Below are 21,234 nucleotides of genomic sequence, written 5' to 3' on the forward strand. Positions count from 1 at the left end.
CAAGGTGGGGTAAACGACTTCCCAGTAGAACAAGGTGGGGTAAACGACTTCCCAGTAGAACAAGGTGGGGTAAACGACTTCCCAGTAGAACAAGGTGGGGTAAACGACTTCCCAGTAGAACAAGGTGGGGTAAACGACTTCCCAGTAGAACAAGGTGGGGTAAACGACTTCCCAGTAGAACAAGGTGGGGTAAACGACTTCCCAGTAGAACAAGGTGGGGTAAACGACTTCCCAGTAGAACAAGGTGGGGTAAACGACTTCCCAGTAGAACAAGGTGGGTAAACGACTTCCCAGTAGAACAAGGTGGGTAAACGACTTCCCAGTAGAACAAGGTGGGGTAAACGACTTCCCAGTAGAACAAGGTGGGTTAAACGACTTCCCAGTAGAACAAGGTGGGTTAAACGACTTCCCAGTAGAACAAGGTGGGGTAAACGACTTCCCAGTAGAACAAGGTGGGGTAAACGACTTCCCAGTAGAACAAGGTGGGGTAAACGACTTCCCAGTAGAACAAGGTGGGGTAAACGACTTCCCAGTAGAACAAGGTGGGGTAAATTGAGTTGGAATTGACCTTCCACTACATCGCTGGTCATTAGGGCAGAGCGGTATACAGACCTCCATACCTTTGCCAGAGAATACGGTACTACCGGAATTGCACACAAGGGGGCGCTATTTTGTTCTAAACTATGCTAACAAACGCTAATAAAAGTACAAGTAAACGTCCATAGCGGACCTTAGCTAAATGCTAACAGGTGCATGTAAGCAAACAAACTAAATGCAAGGAAAGACAACCCCAGCTCATAGTTTATATATATATATATATATATATATATATATAATTATATATATATATAATTATATAATTATATATATATAATCATCGATGGAGATAACGCAGAAGGAATCACAGAATACAGACATTAAGAAAGAAATGTAACTTTGTAGAAAACCAACTAAATGTATTAAACTTCTTAGAAAAAAGTTAAATCAATCATTAAGACACGAAGAAAACGCATCAGTGATTTGTTTGTCTGCGATGGGCGGCGCGTACATCGATCTTCACTTTGTGTAGCCGTTAGCGATGTTAACCGTCCTCTGGTCGAGAGAGAAAAGGCTTTCCCAAAAACCTTCTCACCTAAAATGTTAACTACGATGTAGCATACGCCGATCTGGCAGAATTATATTTCTGATTGTAGTTTGCGTTTTGTTTCGCAAAACTCTGCAAATCTCATGAGTGCTATAGAATCGTCGCTAACCAAAACAGTCTCTTGATTGTGAACACTTGCATTAAAAGGTTAACTACGGCCCCAAAAAATCGAAACGTCTTCAATTTTTCCCAGACCTCAAGTAGTCTCCTGATGCGGTTTAAGCATTGTTGTGGACTTAGAATATCCAATTTGTATGTTTTTCTATATAAGAAAAGGTTTGAGACAAAAACCTGGAAAAACAAAAAAAGGAAAACTGAATTTTGGGAAAAAACAAGGAATCATGCAAGAAACTAAGATTTTAGGGCCCTATATCTCCAGAGGCTACTCACACCCGATTCACGACGGGATTGATCGTCTCCGCTGTCAAGTAACCATGATCAAGCCACCTGTCGCTAGTAAGTAAGCATGATCAAGCCACCTGTAGCTAGAAAGTAAGCATGATCAAGCCACCTGTAGCTAGTAAGTAACCATGATCAAGCCACCTGTAGCTAGAAAGTAACCATGATCAAGCCACCTGTAGCTAGAAAGTAAGCATGATCAAGCCACCTGTAGCTAGTAAGTAAGCATGATCAAGCCACCTGTAGCTAGAAAGTAACCATGATCAAGCCACCTGTAGCTAGAAAGTAACCATGATCAAGCCACCTGTAGCTAGTAAGTAACCATGATCAAGCCACCTGTAGCTAGTAAGTAACCATGATCAAGCCACCTGTAGCTAGTAAGTAACCATGATCAAGCCACCTGTAGCTAGTAAGTAAGCATGATCAAGCCACCTGTAGCTAGTAAGTAAGCATGATCAAGCCACCTGTAGCTAGTAAGTAACCATGATCAAGCCACCTGTAGCTAGTAAGTAACCATGATCAAGCCACCTGTAGCTAGTAAGTAAGCATGATCAAGCCACCTGTAGCTAGTAAGTAAGCATGATCAAGCCACCTGTAGCTAGTAAGTAAGCATGATCAAGCCACCTGTAGCTAGTAAGTAAGCATGATCAAGCCACCTATAGCTAGAAAATAAGCAAACCAAAAGCATAACTGTAGCCCTGAGCTCGAGAAAATGTATTTGGCACTTAGAAACTTAACTTAGTTAAGATTTGTTTGCCAGCTAAATTACAACGAATTTCAAGTGTAACTTTAATCACCTTGCTTGTGCTGTTCAACAGTGGACGTCAGTTCTGTTTGCGCCACGTTCTCTTTGTAAACAAACATAACATGTGAATGTCTAAATTAAATTTGTGAAAAATGCATAATCACACTGTCGGGTATGTCAAAATACCCCGGTATACCGCCCAAGCCTACTTATTGGTCATAAGCCTCAGTCTAATCCCTCTCCTAATAACCTGTGATCAGGAATATAGAGATACTGATAAGATACATATAATAACAGGTTGATACTACTATACATGAACACACACCTGGTTTGGCCTTCTTGCTGGGAGGAGACTCCTCTTCGTCTGAAGAAGAGTCATCGCTGCTAGACTCGACTGTCTTGGCTGGAGGGGTCTTGGCTGGAGGGGTCTTGGCTGGAGGGGTCTTGGCTGGAGGGGTCTGTTCGGAGAGACTGGGTCAGTACTGGAAACAAAAGCTTTCCCTTATCTGGCGACTTTGTAGACACTGAAGAAAGCATCGCAGCCGAAAGGCATAAATGTGTGGTTTTAAATTGCCCTTGTGGACATGCCAAAATAATAAAGGTATTTTAACTCAAACCAAATATGTAGAGTGCCGTGGTAGTTTTTGTAATTACACATCTTCATGAAACATCTACAATGTACATATTTTATGAACGAGTTTCACTGTTGAAGTCGGTTTAAGTTTTTTTTCTTCCTTTCTTTCCTTTCCCCCCAAAATATAGACATTTACTCCACAATATACAGGGTCCCTTCTTCCATTCCTGCATCATATGACCGAGGCACACAAGACTGGTTTGACAGATCAAGGAGACACTGTGCCACACCTAGGGATGGAAACTGGCAACACAGCTCCCATGGTAACGTGAACACCTGTTCTGTGGTGTATTTACTAGGAAGCAAACAGAAGAAAACGAAACAGGGAGCTACCTCAATTTCTCCAATAGAAACGCCTGTTTCCGGTGCAAAATGTTTTGCAACGGTGTAGAACTACTGAATACACCTCAGGTGAGAGGTGGTGTGTTGTGGATCAGTTTCAGTACCTTAGTGGGCGCTTCGTCTTCACTGGAGCTGTCCTCACTGCTGCTGGTCTCAGCCTTCTTCTGAGCTGCAGCTTTGGCAGTCGTCCCTGCCTTAGGGGTCGCGGCCGCCTTAGGGGTCGCGGCCGCCTTAGGGGTCGCGGCCGCCTTAGGGGTCGCGGCTGCCGCCTTTCCTTCTACAGAGCAAAAAGAACCGTCAGTAAGACAGTACACAAAACAAGTAACACCCAAGAAGCACACTGATTGAAAAGATGTTTGTTTACAACATTAGGGCCAACAGAATGATGTTTGTTTACAACATTAGGGCCAACAGAATGATGTTTGTTTACAACATTAGGGCCAACAGAATGATGTTTGTTTACAACATTAGGGCCAACAGAATGATGTTTGTTTACAACATTAGGGCCAACAGAATGATGTTTGTTTACAACATTAGGGCCAACAGAATGATGTTTGTTTACAACATTAGGGCCAACAGAATGATGTTTGTTTACAACATTAGGGCCAACAGAATGATGTTTGTTTACAACATTAGGGCCAACAGAATGATGTTTGTTTACAACATTAGGGCCAACGGCTAACAGAATGGTGTTTGTTTACAACATTAGGGCCAACGGCTAACAGAATGATGTTTGTTTACAACATTAGGGCCAACAGAATGATGTTTGTTTACAACATTAGGGCCAACAGAATGATGTTTGTTTACAACATTAGGGCCCAATGGCCAACAGAATGATGTTTGTTTACAACATTAGGGCCAACAGAATGATGTTTGTTTACAACATTAGGGCCCATGGCCAACAGAATGATGTTTGTTTACAACATTAGGGCCAACAGAATGATGTTTGTTTACAACATTAGGGCCCATGGCCAACAGAATGATGTTTGTTTACAACATTAGGGCCCATGGCCAACAGAATGATGTTTGTTTACAACATTAGGGCCAACAGAATGATGTTTGTTTACAACATTAGGGCCAACGGCTAACAGAATGATGTTTGTTTACAACATTAGGGCCAACGGCTAACAGAATGATGTTTGTTTACAACATTAGGGCCAACAGAATGATGTTTGTTTACAACATTAGGGCCCATGGCCAACAGAATGATGTTTGTTTACAACATTAGGGCCAACAGAATGATGTTTGTTTACAACATTAGGGCCAACAGAATGATGTTTGTTTACAACATTAGGGCCAACAGAATGATGTTTGTTTACAACATTAGGGCCAACGGCTAACAGAATGATGTTTGTTTACAACATTAGGGCCAACAGAATGATGTTTGTTTACAACATTAGGGCCAACAGAATGATGTTTGTTTACAACATTAGGGCCAACAGAATGATGTTTGTTTACAACATTAGGGCCAACGGCTTAACAGAATGATGTTTGTTTACAACATTAGGGCCCATGGCCAACAGAATGATGTTTGTTTACAACATTAGGGCCAACAGAATGATGTTTGTTTACAACATTAGGGCCCATGGCCAACAGAATGATGTTTGTTTACAACATTAGGGCCAATGGCCAACAGAATGATGTTTGTTTACAACATTAGGGCCAATGGCTAACAGAATGATGTTTGTTTACAACATTAGGGCCAACAGAATGATGTTTGTTTACAACATTAGGGCCAATGGCCAACAGAATGATGTTTGTTTACAACATTAGGGCCAACAGAATGATGTTTGTTTACAACATTAGGGCCAACAGAATGATGTTTGTTTACAACATTAGGGCCAATGGCCAACAGAATGATGTTTGTTTACAACAATAGGGCCCAATGGCCAACAGAATGATGTTTGTTTACAACATTAGGGCCAACGGCTAACAGAATGATGTTTGTTTACAACATTAGGGCCAACAGAATGATGTTTGTTTACAACATTAGGGCCAATGGCCAACAGAATGATGTTTGTTTACAACATTAGGGCCAACGGCTAACAGAATGATGTTTGTTTACAACATTAGGGCCAACAGAATGATGTTTGTTTACAACATTAGGGCCAACGGCTAACAGAATGATGTTTGTTTACAACATTAGGGCCCATGGCCAACAGAATGATGTTTGTTTACAACATTAGGGCCCATGGCCAACAGAATGATGTTTGTTTACAACATTAGGGCCAACAGAATGATGTTTGTTTACAACATTAGGGCCAATGGCCAACAGAATGATGTTTGTTTACAACATTAGGGCCAACGGCTAACAGAATGATGTTTGTTTACAACATTAGGGCCAACGGCTAACAGAATGATGTTTGTTTACAACATTAGGGCCAACAGAATGATGTTTGTTTACAACATTAGGGCCAACGGCTAACAGAATGATGTTTGTTTACAACATTAGGGCCCATGGCCAACAGAATGATGTTTGTTTACAACATTAGGGCCAACAGAATGATGTTTGTTTACAACATTAGGGCCCAATGGCCAACAGAATGATGTTTGTTTACAACATTAGGGCCAACGGCTAACAGAATGATGTTTGTTTACAACATTAGGGCCAACAGAATGATGTTTGTTTACAACATTAGGGCCAACGGCTAACAGAATGATGTTTGTTTACAACATTAGGGCCCATGGCCAACAGAATGATGTTTGTTTACAACATTAGGGCCAACAGAATGCTGTTTGTTTACAACATTAGGGCCCAATGGCCAACAGAATGATGTTTGTTTACAACATTAGGGCCAACAGAATGATGTTTGTTTACAACATTAGGGCCCATGGCCAACAGAATGATGTTTGTTTACAACATTAGGGCCAACAGAATGATGTTTGTTTACAACATTAGGGCCAACAGAATGATGTTTGTTTACAACATTAGGGCCCATGGCCAACAGAATGATGTTTGTTTACAACATTAGGGCCCATGGCCAACAGAATGATGTTTGTTTACAACATTAGGGCCAACAGAATGATGTTTGTTTACAACATTAGGGCCAACGGCTAACAGAATGATGTTTGTTTACAACATTAGGGCCAACAGAATGATGTTTGTTTACAACATTAGGGCCAACGGCTAACAGAATGATGTTTGTTTACAACATTAGGGCCAACAGAATGATGTTTGTTTACAACATTAGGGCCAATGGCCAACAGAATGATGTTTGTTTACAACATTAGGGCCAACGGCTAACAGAATGATGTTTGTTTACAACATTAGGGCCAACAGAATGATGTTTGTTTACAACATTAGGGCCAACGGCTAACAGAATGATGTTTGTTTACAACATTAGGGCCCATGGCCAACAGAATGATGTTTGTTTACAACATTAGGGCCCATGGCCAACAGAATGATGTTTGTTTACAACATTAGGGCCAACAGAATGATGTTTGTTTACAACATTAGGGCCCATGGCCAACAGAATGATGTTTGTTTACAACATTAGGGCCAATGGCCAACAGAATGATGTTTGTTTACAACATTAGGGCCAATGGCCAACAGAATGATGTTTGTTTACAACATTAGGGCCCATGGCCAACAGAATGATGTTTGTTTACAACATTAGGGCCAACAGAATGATGTTTGTTTACAACATTAGGGCCCATGGCCAACAGAATGATGTTTGTTTACAACATTAGGGCCAACAGAATGATGTTTGTTTACAACATTAGGGCCAATGGCCAACAGAATGATGTTTGTTTACAACAATAGGGCCCAATGGCCAACAGAATGATGTTTGTTTACAACATTAGGGCCCATGGCCAACAGAATGATGTTTGTTTACAACATTAGGGCCAACAGAATGATGTTTGTTTACAACATTAGGGCCAATGGCCAACAGAATGATGTTTGTTTACAACATTAGGGCCAACAGAATGATGTTTGTTTACAACAATAGGGCCCAATGGCCAACAGAATGATGTTTGTTTACAACATTAGGGCCCATGGCCAACAGAATGATGTTTGTTTACAACATTAGGGCCAACAGAATGATGTTTGTTTACAACATTAGGGCCAACAGAATGCTGTTTGTTTACAACATTAGGGCCAATGGCCAACAGAATGATGTTTGTTTACAACATTAGGGCCCATGGCCAACAGAATGATGTTTGTTTACAACATTAGGGCCCATGGCCAACAGAATGATGTTTGTTTACAACATTAGGGCCCATGGCCAACAGAATGATGTTTGTTTACAACATTAGGGCCCATGGCCAACAGAATGATGTTTGTTTACAACATTAGGGCCCATGGCTAACAGAATGATGTTTGTTTACAACATTAGGGCCAATGGCTAACAGAATGATGTTTGTTTACAACATTAGGGCCAATGGCTAACAGAATGATGTTTGTTTACAACATTAGGGCTAACAGAATGATGTTTGTTTACAACATTAGGGCCAACAGAATGATGTTTGTTTACAACATTAGGGCCAGAAGTCAAAACCACTTCCTGTTTGGTTTCCTTGCCACGATACTAACGAGTATCGTGATACTGGTATCGTGCCGGCCCGAGACCCAAAGTGGGTCACGACATGGCCGAGTAAACAAAGAATGTAAAAAAAAATATATATATATATATATATATATATATATATATATATATATATATATATATATATATATATATATATATATATATATATACACACACACACACACACAGTTGAAGTCGTAAGTTTACATACACCTTAGCCAAATACATTTAAACTCAGTTTTTCACAATTCCTGACATTTAATCCTAGTAAAAATCCCCAGTCTTAGGTCAGTTAGGATCCACTTCATTTTAAGAATGTGAAATGTAAAATGTGAATTTTTGTGAGTCAAATGTACTCACTAGCTACAGGGGCTTTAGCTGGAGCCTCATCATCAGATGACTCGCTGCTAGAGCTGGAGTCCTTTTTCCTGGCTGCTGCCACTACAGGAGTCTTCACTGGGGCTTTGGCTGCTGCCACTACAGGAGTCTTCACTGGGGCTTTGGCTGCTGCCACTACAGGAGTCCTCACTGGGGCTTTGGCTGCTGCCACTACAGGAGTCCTCACTGGGGCTTTGGCTGCTGCAGGCTTCTGTAAGCAGAGAAGAATAGCAGATTTCAAACTAATGTTTCAACAACCAAGCTGCCTTCATCAGGGCACACAAATATATATCCTTCATTAGTCCTCCTATACAGTGGGGAGAACAAGTATTTGATACACTGCCGATTTAAGCAGGTTTTCCTACTTACAAAGCATGTAGAGGTCTGTCATATTTTTATCATAGGTACACTTCAACTGTGAGAGACGGAATCTAAAACAAAAATCTAGAAAAACCACATTGTATGATTTTTAAGTAATTAATTTCTCACAGTTGAAGTGTACCTATGATAAAAAATGACAGACCTCTACATGCTTTGTAAGTAGGAAAACCTGCTTAAAATCGGCAGTGTATCAAATACTTGTTCTCCCCACTGTAGCTCTGTAAACAGCATAGGCCTTATGGTTAGCAATTTTAACGTGACAATAAAACAAATGTTACACTGTCGTAAGACGTCCTAGCGCTCCTGTACCTTTGCTGCGGCCTCCTCATCACTGGAATCATCACTGCTGCTGGACTCGGCCGCTTTAGCTGGTAACGAATACAAAAACCTCAACGTGGAACAGAACAAAGAAATGGGGGAACTCTGCCCCATCACCGACACGCTGCGTTCATGACAACATAGAACATCAAGAAAGGTAGGATATTGGTTTAATGGTCAATGTAAAACGGTTACTTCACGATATGGGAATTGAGGCCCTTTTATAACTACTTCCAGATAGCCGATAGCCGATAGCCCATAGCCCATAGCCCATAGCCGATAGCCCATAGCCCATAGCCCATAGCCGATAGCCCATAGCCCATAGCCGATAGCCCATAGCCGATAGCCGATAGCCCATAGCCCATAGCCCATAGCCCATAGCCCATAGCCCATAGCCCATAGCCCATAGCCCATAGCCCATAGCCCATAGCCCATAGCCGATAGCCCATAGCCGATAGCCCATAGCCGATAGCCCATAGCCGATAGCCCATAGCCGATAGCCGATAGCCCATAGCCCATAGCCCATAGCCCATAGCCCATAGCCCATAGCCCATAGCCCATAGCCCATAGCCCATAGCCCATAGCCCATAGCCGATAGCCCATAGCCGATAGCCCATAGCCGATAGCCCATAGCCGATAGCCCATAGCCGATAGCCCATAGCCGATAGCCCATAGCCGATAGCCGATAGCCCATAGCCGATAGCCCATAGCCGATAGCCCATAGCCGATAGCCCATAGCCGATAGCCCATAGCCGATAGCCCATAGCCGATAGCCCATAGCCGATAGCCCATAGCCGATAGCCCATAGCCGATAGCCCATAGCCGATAGCCCATAGCCGATAGCCCATAGCCGATAGCCCATAGCCGATAGCCCATAGCCGATAGCCCATAGCCGATAGCCCATAGCCGATAGCCCATAGCCGATAGCCCATAGCCGATAGCCCATAGCCGATAGCCCATAGCCGATAGCCCATAGCCGATAGCCCATAGCCGATAGCCCATAGCCGATAGCCCATAGCCGATAGCCCATAGCCGATAGCCCATAGCCGATAGCCCATAGCCGATAGCCCATAGCCGATAGCCCATAGCCGATAGCCCATAGCCGATAGCCCATAGCCGATAGCCCATAGCAGATAGCCCATAGCAGATAGCCCATAGCAGATAGCCCATAGCAGATAGCCCATAGCAGATAGCCCATAGCAGATAGCCCATAGCAGATAGCCCATAGCAGATAGCCCATAGCAGATAGCCCATAGCAGATAGCCCATAGCAGATAGCCCATAGCAGATAGCCCATAGCAGATAGCCCATAGCAGATAGCCCATAGCAGATAGCCCATAGCAGATAGCCCATAGCAGATAGCCCATAGCAGATAGCCCATAGCAGATAGCCCATAGCAGATAGCCCATAGCAGATAGCCCATAGCAGATAGCCCATAGCAGATAGCCCATAGCAGATAGCCCATAGCAGATAGCCCATAGCAGATAGCCCATAGCAGATAGCCCATAGCAGATAGCCCATAGCAGATAGCCCATAGCAGATAGCCCATAGCAGATAGCCCATAGCAGATAGCCCATAGCAGATAGCCCATAGCAGATAGCCCATAGCAGATAGCCCATAGCAGATAGCCCATAGCAGATAGCCCATAGCAGATAGCCCATAGCAGATAGCCCATAGCAGATAGCCCATAGCAGATAGCCCATAGCAGATAGCCCATAGCAGATAGCCCATAGCAGATAGCCCATAGCAGATAGCCCATAGCAGATAGCCCATAGCAGATAGCCCATAGCAGATAGCCCATAGCAGATAGCCCATAGCAGATAGCCCATAGCAGATAGCCCATAGCAGATAGCCCATAGCAGATAGCCCATAGCAGATAGCCCATAGCAGATAGCCCATAGCAGATAGCCCATAGCAGATAGCCCATAGCAGATAGCCCATAGCAGATAGCCCATAGCAGATAGCCCATAGCAGATAGCCCATAGCAGATAGCCCATAGCAGATAGCCCATAGCAGATAGCCCATAGCAGATAGCCCATAGCAGATAGCCCATAGCAGATAGCCCATAGCAGATAGCCCATAGCAGATAGCCCATAGCAGATAGCCCATAGCAGATAGCCCATAGCAGATAGCCCATAGCAGATAGCCCATAGCAGATAGCCCATAGCAGATAGCCCATAGCAGATAGCCCATAGCAGATAGCCCATAGCAGATAGCCCATAGCAGATAGCCCATAGCAGATAGCCCATAGCAGATAGCCCATAGCAGATAGCCCATAGCAGATAGCCCATAGCAGATAGCCCATAGCAGATAGCCCATAGCAGATAGCCCATAGCAGATAGCCCATAGCAGATAGCCCATAGCAGATAGCCCATAGCAGATAGCCCATAGCAGATAGCCCATAGCAGATAGCCCATAGCAGATAGCCCATAGCAGATAGCCCATAGCAGATAGCCCATAGCAGATAGCCCATAGCAGATAGCCCATAGCAGATAGCCCATAGCAGATAGCCCATAGCAGATAGCCCATAGCAGATAGCCCATAGCAGATAGCCCATAGCAGATAGCCCATAGCAGATAGCCCATAGCAGATAGCCCATAGCAGATAGCCCATAGCAGATAGCCCATAGCAGATAGCCCATAGCAGATAGCCCATAGCAGATAGCCCATAGCAGATAGCCCATAGCAGATAGCCCATAGCAGATAGCCCATAGCAGATAGCCCATAGCAGATAGCCCATAGCAGATAGCCCATAGCAGATAGCCCATAGCAGATAGCCCATAGCAGATAGCCCATAGCAGATAGCCCATAGCAGATAGCCCATAGCAGATAGCCCATAGCAGATAGCCCATAGCAGATAGCCCATAGCAGATAGCCCATAGCAGATAGCCCATAGCAGATAGCCCATAGCAGATAGCCCATAGCAGATAGCCCATAGCAGATAGCCCATAGCAGATAGCCCATAGCAGATAGCCCATAGCAGATAGCCCATAGCAGATAGCCCATAGCAGATAGCCCATAGCAGATAGCCCATAGCAGATAGCCCATAGCAGATAGCCCATAGCAGATAGCCCATAGCAGATAGCCCATAGCAGATAGCCCATAGCAGATAGCCCATAGCAGATAGCCCATAGCAGATAGCCCATAGCAGATAGCCCATAGCAGATAGCCCATAGCAGATAGCCCATAGCAGATAGCCCATAGCAGATAGCCCATAGCAGATAGCCCATAGCAGATAGCCCATAGCAGATAGCCCATAGCAGATAGCCCATAGCAGATAGCCCATAGCAGATAGCCCATAGCAGATAAGCCATAGCAGATAAGCCATAGCAGATAAGCCATAGCAGATAAGCCATAGCAGATAGCGCAATGACTGGAAGTCTATGGGTAACGCTAGTACCACTAAATTCCTTTATACTGGCCACCGAGACATAAAAATGGTATCCACAAGTTCATCTGACTCTGGGAAAGTAGATAAAGGGCCTCATTGCCAAAATCCTGAAGTATCCCTTAAAATTAAAGACAGGATTTAGGCTATTGGTTTAGGAATCAATATTACTGATGCATGAATAGAGGGTGACGTAAGAAATGCAGGAATTCAAAAACATATTGATAGGAAGCCTGATTGACAATATAAGGCCAACTCAAAACCAAAATAGGCTGGCTCAACTATTTTCTCTCTGCAGCAGTTTCCCCAGTAATCGAGACGTCTGGTTTCAGAGCACGTCAGAATGGGAGTCTTTAAAACAGAGGCTGTTTTCGCCGCTCCTGCCAATCGGCTGAACTCTTTGTACATCACCATCTAGCGCAGGGGAGGGTAAACATTTGGCTCGAGGGCTACATCGGGATTTCAAAATACAGATTTTGGGGGGGGGGGGGGGGGGGGGGGGGGCGACGACGACATAAATCGGTCCCTGAGATCTGTGTGACCCTCTTGATTTTTGAAATCCCGATGTGGACGTCATGCCAAAAGGTTTACACCCCCCCCCCCCCCCCCCCGTGCTAGACAGTGATGTACTAAGTGACAATCAATTTGTGGGCCAATAAAAACATTTTTTTTTTTTTAAGGGGACGTTATTTGAAAATATGCCTTCAGAAAATATTCACTTATTCCACATTGTGTTACAGCCTGAACTCAAAATGTAGTAAATTGATTTCCTGCTCACCCATTTACACACAATAACCCTGAATGACAAAGTGAAAATATATATATATACAGAAATATCTAATTTCCATATCCACACCCCCTTTTGCTATAACACTCCACATTGAGCTCAGGTGTATTCAATTTCGTTTGATCATCCTTGAGATCCAACTACAGCTTGGAGTCCACCTGGGGCTAATTCAAGTGTTTGGACATGATTTAGATAGAAACACCTGTGTATTCACACCACTTGACTTTTTCAAAAACATTTTCTTGTTTACAGTCGGAATTTAAAATGGATTCAATTTAGATTTTGTGTCACTGGCCTACCCACAACACCCCATAATGTCAAAATGGAATTATGTTTCTAGAAATGTTTACAAATTAATTTAAAAAAAATGAAAAGATGAAATGTCTTGAATCAATAAGTATTCAACCCTTTGTTATAGCAAGACTAAATAAGTACGAATGTGCTTATTAACAAGTCACATAAGTTGCATGGACTGTGTGCAATAGTGTTACGATTATCACGTCAAACTAACTAGCAAATGTAGCTACACACAATAATACCAAAGACCGTATGTACTTTATACACGTACTACCCTAAGCTGCTTTGGATAAAAGCGTCTGCTAAATGGGATATACTAAAAGGATGAGAGCGTACCTGTGGGTGTGGCCTTGGCAGGTGCTGCAGCTTCCTCCTCATCACTGCTCGACTCCTCACTGGAGCTCTCCGCGATCTTTGCCTTCTTAGCAGACGGCCTGTCACTTGTTCCAGGACCGTTGGGCAGCGCCTTCCGTTTCTTAGCTTCAGGAGACCTGGAAATGGCAACGGGAACAAACAGAGCAGTGAGTGGCATTCAAAACTAGCCACAAAGGATTGCAAAGTAACATTCTGATCCATTTACACTAAAGTACACAAAAACAACGATATGTGAGGTTCATGATTTAGCTCCCTAGGAACTCTGGGAAAATGGAGGATTGTAATATACAGGTTGTCATTCCCACCAGCCAAGTGGGGGACAATACATTGAAGGGATGAAATCAGATGTACTAACTACTTACTTCACCCAGAAGTTGAATATGTCAAGCAGAGCGGCATCTTGTTTGTCATTCTGGGGTGGCTGTTGTAAAAGGAAGAATCATTAACAAAAACCAGGCAGTTGATTCTCTTTGCAGGTTTCTAGCCATCATGTTACATGATACGGGAAGAAATGCTGAACAATGTTTTAGCTACAAACAAGTTTCTCATGCATGGAAGACATACAGAACGACATAATGCAACTAGTCGGGTTCTACATTACGTAATCAATGTTCTAACTGAAATCCAAATCCATAAAACAAGCAATGCCAGGGCTAACGCGTTAATCTAGATAGCAACAAACTAGCGGGGCGCGGGACGGTTATTCACCCACAGTAACCCAACCACCTGACTATATGTGATGGTGAAAATCTCAAGCCCACATTCGATCCTATTAGACGCTAACAATGCCACTTTAGGGGCGGCAGGGTAGCCTTGTGGTTAGAGTGTTGGACTAGTAACCTAAAGGTTGCTAGTTCAAATCCCTGAGCTGACAAGGTACAAATCTGTCGTTCTGCCCCTGAACAAGGCAGTTAATCCACTGTTCCTAGGACTTCACTGAAAATAATAATTTGTTCTTAACTGACTTGCCTAGTTAAATAAAAAATTAAATAATAGTGTTTACATATCTTACATTACTCATATCATATGTATATACTGTATTTTATACCATCTATTGAACCTTGCCTATGCAGCTCGGCCATCCATATATGTACATATTCTCATCCACCCCTTTAGGTGTTGTGTGTATTAGGTAGTTGTTGGAGAATTGTTAAGATGACTTGTTAGATATTACTGCACTGTCGGAACTAGTAGCGCAAACATTTCACTACACTCGCATTAACATCTGCTAACCATATTTATGTGACCAATAAAATGTGATTTGATATAGAAAATTCGCTGTAGGCTACAGTCAGAGACGGGAACGATTTTTTTTAACGGGGTGCAAGATTTTTGAGGGAGTTAATTTAGATATTTTTCCGCTTATAATTTCAGACATTTTGGTAGGCTATTGGTTAGTCAACTTGTCTATAACTAGATACACGCAGCTTCTCTTCTGTCATATGTTGCCCTAGAAGACTAAATCAACCTCTTTTTTCTCTCACAATAAGGTAACAAATGAATGCTTCAATCTAGTTGACATCGGTAAAGTTCTCTGTCATCTCTGCTTCTTTCAACGAGCAAAGATATTCAGGGTCTGGGGAGAAAATGCAATAACTAAAAACCGAAAAGATTTTCTGCGCAAAATGTCCAAACGACATCAGCAGGTTATGAGTTAACCTGTACATCACTACACACGCCATTTCTTTGCTTCGTCCTGCAACGAGCCATTGTTTACAGACGGCTAGTTTAGATTTGGTTGATCAAGGATGCCGGGCTATAGCAGCTTCCGCAACGACCCGTCTGGGAACGAAGCAATACATTTCTTAGCCTGCGGGCTAGCCAGAGACATTTTATTTCAATATTTCAACGTTCGTTAGCTAACCCTATGTAGTTGGTTCAATAATTCGGTGATGGCATTTGATAAAAAGCAAATATATTTTTTAAATGCACCCGTCACTTGTCTAACATTAAAAAAAAGTGCATTCTAATTCAAACTTCGTGGGTTGGAATCACACGTGTTAGCACTACGGCGTGCACCTCCTGCGTAGCTCGTTAGCTCACCTAGCTAGCTTAAGAGGTAAACCAAACAACTGTTAAATAGAGACGTATACAGAATATGGCACCTACCACTTTCGCGTCTTTGATGAACTGTTGAGCAGCCTTGGTAAACTTGTTCTCTAGTAGAAATGAATATACATGCTTGTAAAGATCACTCGGCGCGGCCATTTTTACCACGCTTGTGTCTGGAAGAGAAACGCAGAAGTCGTCTTCTTCTATTGTATTTTGGCGAGCGCACAATTTAATGTGCGTACTGCCACCTACTGTTCGGGATGGAAACAGGATTCCCAAAAATGGAACGAAATACCAAAAAACATCTACCAAAATAAATAAAATAAACTAAATCAAACAACTTTTCTGTAAAAAATGAAATAAAAACAGATCTGATCTGTAAACAAGCTCAAGGGGAACCTGGGAAGGCGGGTCTTCCGGCACCAGTACCCCTTGCAAGTCATCAGATGTAAAATCCTTAAGTCCCAAAAACTTTTCTGCCGCAGCCACAATAATGTCCAGTTTCTTCGATTTCCTTGAGACTTGTGTCGTACAGCTTATAACTGTGGAAATGAAAGCTAACAAAATCCACCTTTAAAACACTGGTGTAACAGTATAACTTTACGTCGTCCCCTCGCCCCGACAGGGCGCGAACCTGGGACCCTCTGCACACATCAACAACGGTCGCCCACGAAGCACGGTCGTTACCCATCGCTCCCCAAAGGCCGCGGCCCTTGCAGTGCAAGGGGCAACACTACTTAAGTCTCAGAGCAAGTGACGTAACTGATTGAAATGCTACTAGCGCGTACCTGCTAACTACCTAGCCATTTCACATCCGTTACACTCACCCCCCTTTCAACCTCCTCCTTTTCCGCAGCAACCAGTGATCCGGGTCAACAGCATCAATGTAACAGTATAACTTTACGTCGTCCCCTCGCCCCGACACGGGCGCGAACCAGGGAACTTCTGCACACATCAACAACGGTCGCCCACGAAGCACGGTCGTTATCCATCGCTCCACAAAGGCCGCGGTGCAAGGGGCAACAGTGCAAGGGGCAACACTACTTAAGTCTCAGAGCAAGTGACGTAACTGATTGAAATGCTACTAGCGCGTACCTGCTAACTAGCTAGCCATTTCACATCCGTTACACTGGCAGCAAACATTTACTACAGGCTGTGGTGTGTCCACTACCTACCATCTTCACTAGCATCATATTTTAATCGCCTCCGCATAGGAGATTTGATTGACTGCTCTAACTTTTGCCACCTCAGTCTCCTTCACCCTTACAGGGCACTGCAGGAACTCCCGATCATGATCCCCCACCTCAGTCTCCTTCACCCTTACAGGGCACTGCAGGAACTCCCGATCATGATCCCCCACCTCAGTCTCCTTCACCCTTACAGGGCACTGCAGGAACTCCCGATCATGATCCCCCACCTCAGTCTCCTTCACCCTTACAGGGCACTGCAGGAACTCCCGATCATGATCCCCCACCTCAGTCTCCTTCACCCTTACAGGGCACTGCAGGAACTCCCGATCATGATCCCCCACCTCAGTCTCCTTCACCCTTACAGGGCACTGCAGGAACTCCCGATCATGATCCCCCACCTCAGTCTCCTTCACCCTTACAGGGCACTGCAGGAACTCCCGATCATGATCCCCCACCTCAGTCTCCTTCACCCTTACAGGGCACTGCAGGAACTCCCGATCATGATCCACACCACAATTACAACACCGTTGCCCTTCTACTCACCGTTCTTCAATAAACTCTGTCCATCTGCAGACATTAGAAACATGTCCAAATCCTTTTACAATTCTTACACTGCAGTGGTTTTGGGGACGGAAGCTCTTACAGCGTATCTTACATAACCAATGTGTAGGTATTTGCTCTTTATCTTCATATCTCCATTCCCCCAGCGGGTCAGACACCGGGCACTAATCACACCAGGGATTCAACCTGAACATCTGTCGTCACCCCTGAGATGACTCCTTTGACTGGTGCTCTACTCCAAAGTTCAAAAAACAGAAAACTTCTGCTGTCCGGATTCTTTTTGAGGCTCACTGCAATCTTCCTCTGTTCTTCAGAAATACAATGAATCAAAACAAGTCACATCACATGTTCTTCATGGTAATCAGAGGGCTGATATAAATACTATGTAGGCCAGTCTCTCTTGGCTAAGAGTTGAGGAGAGACTGACTGCATCACTTCTTGTTTTTATTAGAAACATTTAATGTGTTGAAAATCCCAAATTGTTTGCGTAGTCAACTTACACACAGCTCTGACACACACACTTACCGCACCAGACATGCCACCAGGGGTCTTTTCATAGTCAACTTACACACAGCTCTGACACACACACTTACCCCACCAGACATGCCACCAGGGGTCTTTTCACAGTCCCCAAAACCAGAACAAATTCAAGAAAGCGTACAGTATTATATAGAGTCCTTATTGCATGGAACTTCCTTCCATCTCATTTTGCTCAAATAAACAGCAAACCTGGTTTCAATAAACAGATAAAGCAACACCTCGCGGCACAAAGCCTCTCCCCTATTTGACCTGGATAGTTTGTTTCTATGTATTGAAATGTAGGCTACGTTTGCCTTTTTTATAAATGTTTTAATTGATGTAGTTCTGTCCTTGAACTGTTCTTGTCTATTAATGTTCTATATTATGTCATGTTTCATGTTTTGTTTGGGCCCCCAGGAAGAGTAGCTGCTGCTTTCGTAACAGCTAATGGGGATCCTAATAAAATACCAAAAAATACCAAAATACATGCGCACTGAAAAAGCTGTCGCGTGATAAATAGGACACCAAAATGAAAACATGGGAAATCCCATCTGAGAAAGTCATCATCAATGTTTAGTTTGAAGACGCTTATCATTTAGTACTCAAAACGAGTCATATTATTGTCCTACATGAGTTTATTTAAAAGAAAGGTTAAATTAATTTAGTTTTATTTTGTGTCAATATTAGGGCTGACCCCATTTGGTCTAATGGTGGAATGTTTGGTCGATAGGCTGTTGGTCGACCAAACATTTTTTTTAGTCAAGCAGTTGCAAAAAATATATAATGTTATGGCACATCTTGATTGATGTCTCAGTTGACTAATGCATTGGATGGCACACCAGTATCACCAGAAACGTTCCCTCTAAGCTGCGCTGGCGTCCAGTTCCCAAGAAGAAGAAGAAACATCAGCCGGCGCAGAGAAGCACAAGATTGAACTTCGCTCAACTGTCTAGTTTTCCCCTTTAATTAACACTATCAACGTTTCCCCTCTACTGTGCGAATTGTGATTGAATAAACGCAATACTAGACACTTTCAATGCAACATACCGAAACAAAACAAACTATGCAAGATATTTTATCGTAGTCAGAGAGCATTGGAGTAGGATTCTATTGCATTGACAGGCAAGACTCAGGCCCATACTCTACACAGACCGGTGAGCCCTAACCAATCAGAGCTGCAGTAGGCCTGTATGCAAATAAACCATTGCCATATATGGATCTGTGCCATTCATTTCGAACTGGACTGTGTTTACAGCATGAGTGGTCTTGAGTAGATGTGCTTGTTTGGATGTCAAAGCAAAAGCTGCATGTAGCAGCAAGTACAAATACATTTCTTCTGTAAAGGGCAGTGTTGTACTTTGAGACACGCTTAAAATAAGCTAAGTAGCCAATAGGTAGAGGGTAGCATAATTTATCTAATTCTCTGTAATAATAGTATGGGAATAATCATGACATTTATTTTGTAAAGTGGTTTCTTGCGTCAAACAACACAACAGAGGAAAAACAGGGTAATGTCAATCCCTGCATGTATTTTTTTTTCAAATGTCTCATGGAATGTAGGCCTACATTGAACACCACCCATTGGCTGCTACTGTAGGCTGAATGATAGAAGAGCTATTTCCATGTTAAAATATTATGGGATGCATTTTCTCCATTGTTTATGACGTTAGGCCACTCTTATAGGCCTACATTATGATCATAATAACCACACTAGCCTACTTGGCCAATATTAAAACTGTAACTTAAAGCGGGTACAGCCTCAGTGTTCACAGTAAACACGCCCAAGAAGTTGCACAGAATTTTCACAACATTCAAGTTTGCGTTCAGTAGACCTGAAATTTGCTGAGTGCCCCAAAAATTTTTTAGAGGCAACATTGATCACCAGTAGTACATTTACCATGAATTACCATAATTTATAATCTACAATGTTTGTTTGGTTACGGTAATTTCTGTTAATGCATTAAATATATTATTATTACAGTCTTTTACCGTTTTCATTGTCAGAGTGTCAGAGACACGTTGTTTGCAGAGAGCACAACTTAGGCTACACTAGTGAGAAACACGTTTTTGGTTTATTTAATTCCATTTACTAGTTGTCAATGTATTAATTGTGTTTTGTTTGGAGCGCTCCTGTCAATGTTGAGTAAGGATGTGCAACTGATTACGCATAGAAGTAGGCTTACACTACCTGGTCTGCACGCAAATGTAGGCTTATAAATGTGCCCATTTGAGGATCTGATTGTAATTCTGATTGTCTTAACTCATCACCAGTAATGAGCCGTGAAGCTTCTCAAAGTAACTTTTTCTTCACCTCAAGCAGCAAGTAAACAAAGTCTGTTTTTACATTTTTACATACATTGAGAATGACAATAGTTCCTAACGTAGCCTATTAGAAAAATCTTTCCAGCTCTCCCCCTTTCCATAACCATTCAGATATGAAAGGGGGGAAAACAATGTCATGCTCTGAACTGGTCGAAACATCATCAAATAGGCCTACCTGATTACTTCTTATCCCTTGGGCAAATAGCCTACAGCCCGAAGCTCACTGGCCCCGGAAACTGAGGGTCCAGGATAGTCGTTTTGTCACACTGTAAAGGTGGTCCTCCTCCTATTCAACCGAAAAGGAGGAGTAGTGATGGAACCAAGGCGCAGCGGGTTGTGAACACATAATTTATTTAAAGACAAGACGAAAAAACACGAACCTCACTATAACTAACAAAACAACAAACGGAGTAGACAGACCTGGACGACGAACTTACATTAAACACGAAGAACGCACGAACAGGGAAAATAGACTACACAAAATGACGATGTACAAAAACAAACCGAACAGTCCCGTATGGTGCGACAAACACTGACACAGGCGACAACCACCCACAACGAACACTGTGAAACAACCTACCTAAATATGACTCTCAATTAGAGGAACGCCAAACACCTGCCTCTAATTAAGAGCCATACCAGGCAACCCTTAAACCAACATAGAAACAGAAAACATAGAATGCCCACCCAAACTCACGTCCTGACCAACTAACACATACAACAAACTAACAGAAATAGGTCAGGAACGTGACACACACAGGAGTGATGGTTGCTGATAATGGGCCTCTGTACACCTATGTAGATATTCCATTAAAATAATCTGACGTTTCCAGCAACAATAGTCATTTACAACATTAACAATGTCTACACTGTAT

The 21,234-nt window shown here is 43.0% G+C and overlaps 1 protein-coding gene across 3 annotated transcripts in view; it reads right to left on the bottom strand.

Annotated features, from left to right (window-relative positions):
- LOC129828539 (nucleolar protein dao-5-like) overlaps nucleotides 1–15,964 on the bottom strand; it is a 37,370-nt gene extending 21,406 nt beyond the window's left edge. For 2 of the 3 annotated variants that reach the window (XM_055889557.1, XM_055889559.1), the window contains exons 1-7: nucleotides 15,825–15,964; nucleotides 14,078–14,136; nucleotides 13,677–13,831; nucleotides 8,862–8,920; nucleotides 8,154–8,382; nucleotides 3,369–3,541; nucleotides 2,614–2,746 (exon numbers count right to left, since the gene is read on the bottom strand). In XM_055889557.1, the coding sequence (XP_055745532.1) occupies nucleotides 2,614–2,746; nucleotides 3,369–3,541; nucleotides 8,154–8,382; nucleotides 8,862–8,920; nucleotides 13,677–13,831; nucleotides 14,078–14,136; nucleotides 15,825–15,923 (907 nt within the window). In that variant the 5' untranslated portion in view covers nucleotides 15,924–15,964. The remainder of the gene's footprint in view (nucleotides 1–2,613; nucleotides 2,747–3,368; nucleotides 3,542–8,153; nucleotides 8,383–8,861; nucleotides 8,921–13,676; nucleotides 13,832–14,077; nucleotides 14,137–15,824) is intronic. The other variant, XM_055889558.1, reaches the window with a different exon arrangement.
- Nucleotides 15,965–21,234: the final 5,270 nt, after the last annotated feature.

Source organism: Salvelinus fontinalis, chromosome 30 (genome assembly GCF_029448725.1).
Source record: "Salvelinus fontinalis isolate EN_2023a chromosome 30, ASM2944872v1, whole genome shotgun sequence".
Lineage (NCBI taxonomy): Eukaryota > Metazoa > Chordata > Actinopteri > Salmoniformes > Salmonidae > Salvelinus > Salvelinus fontinalis.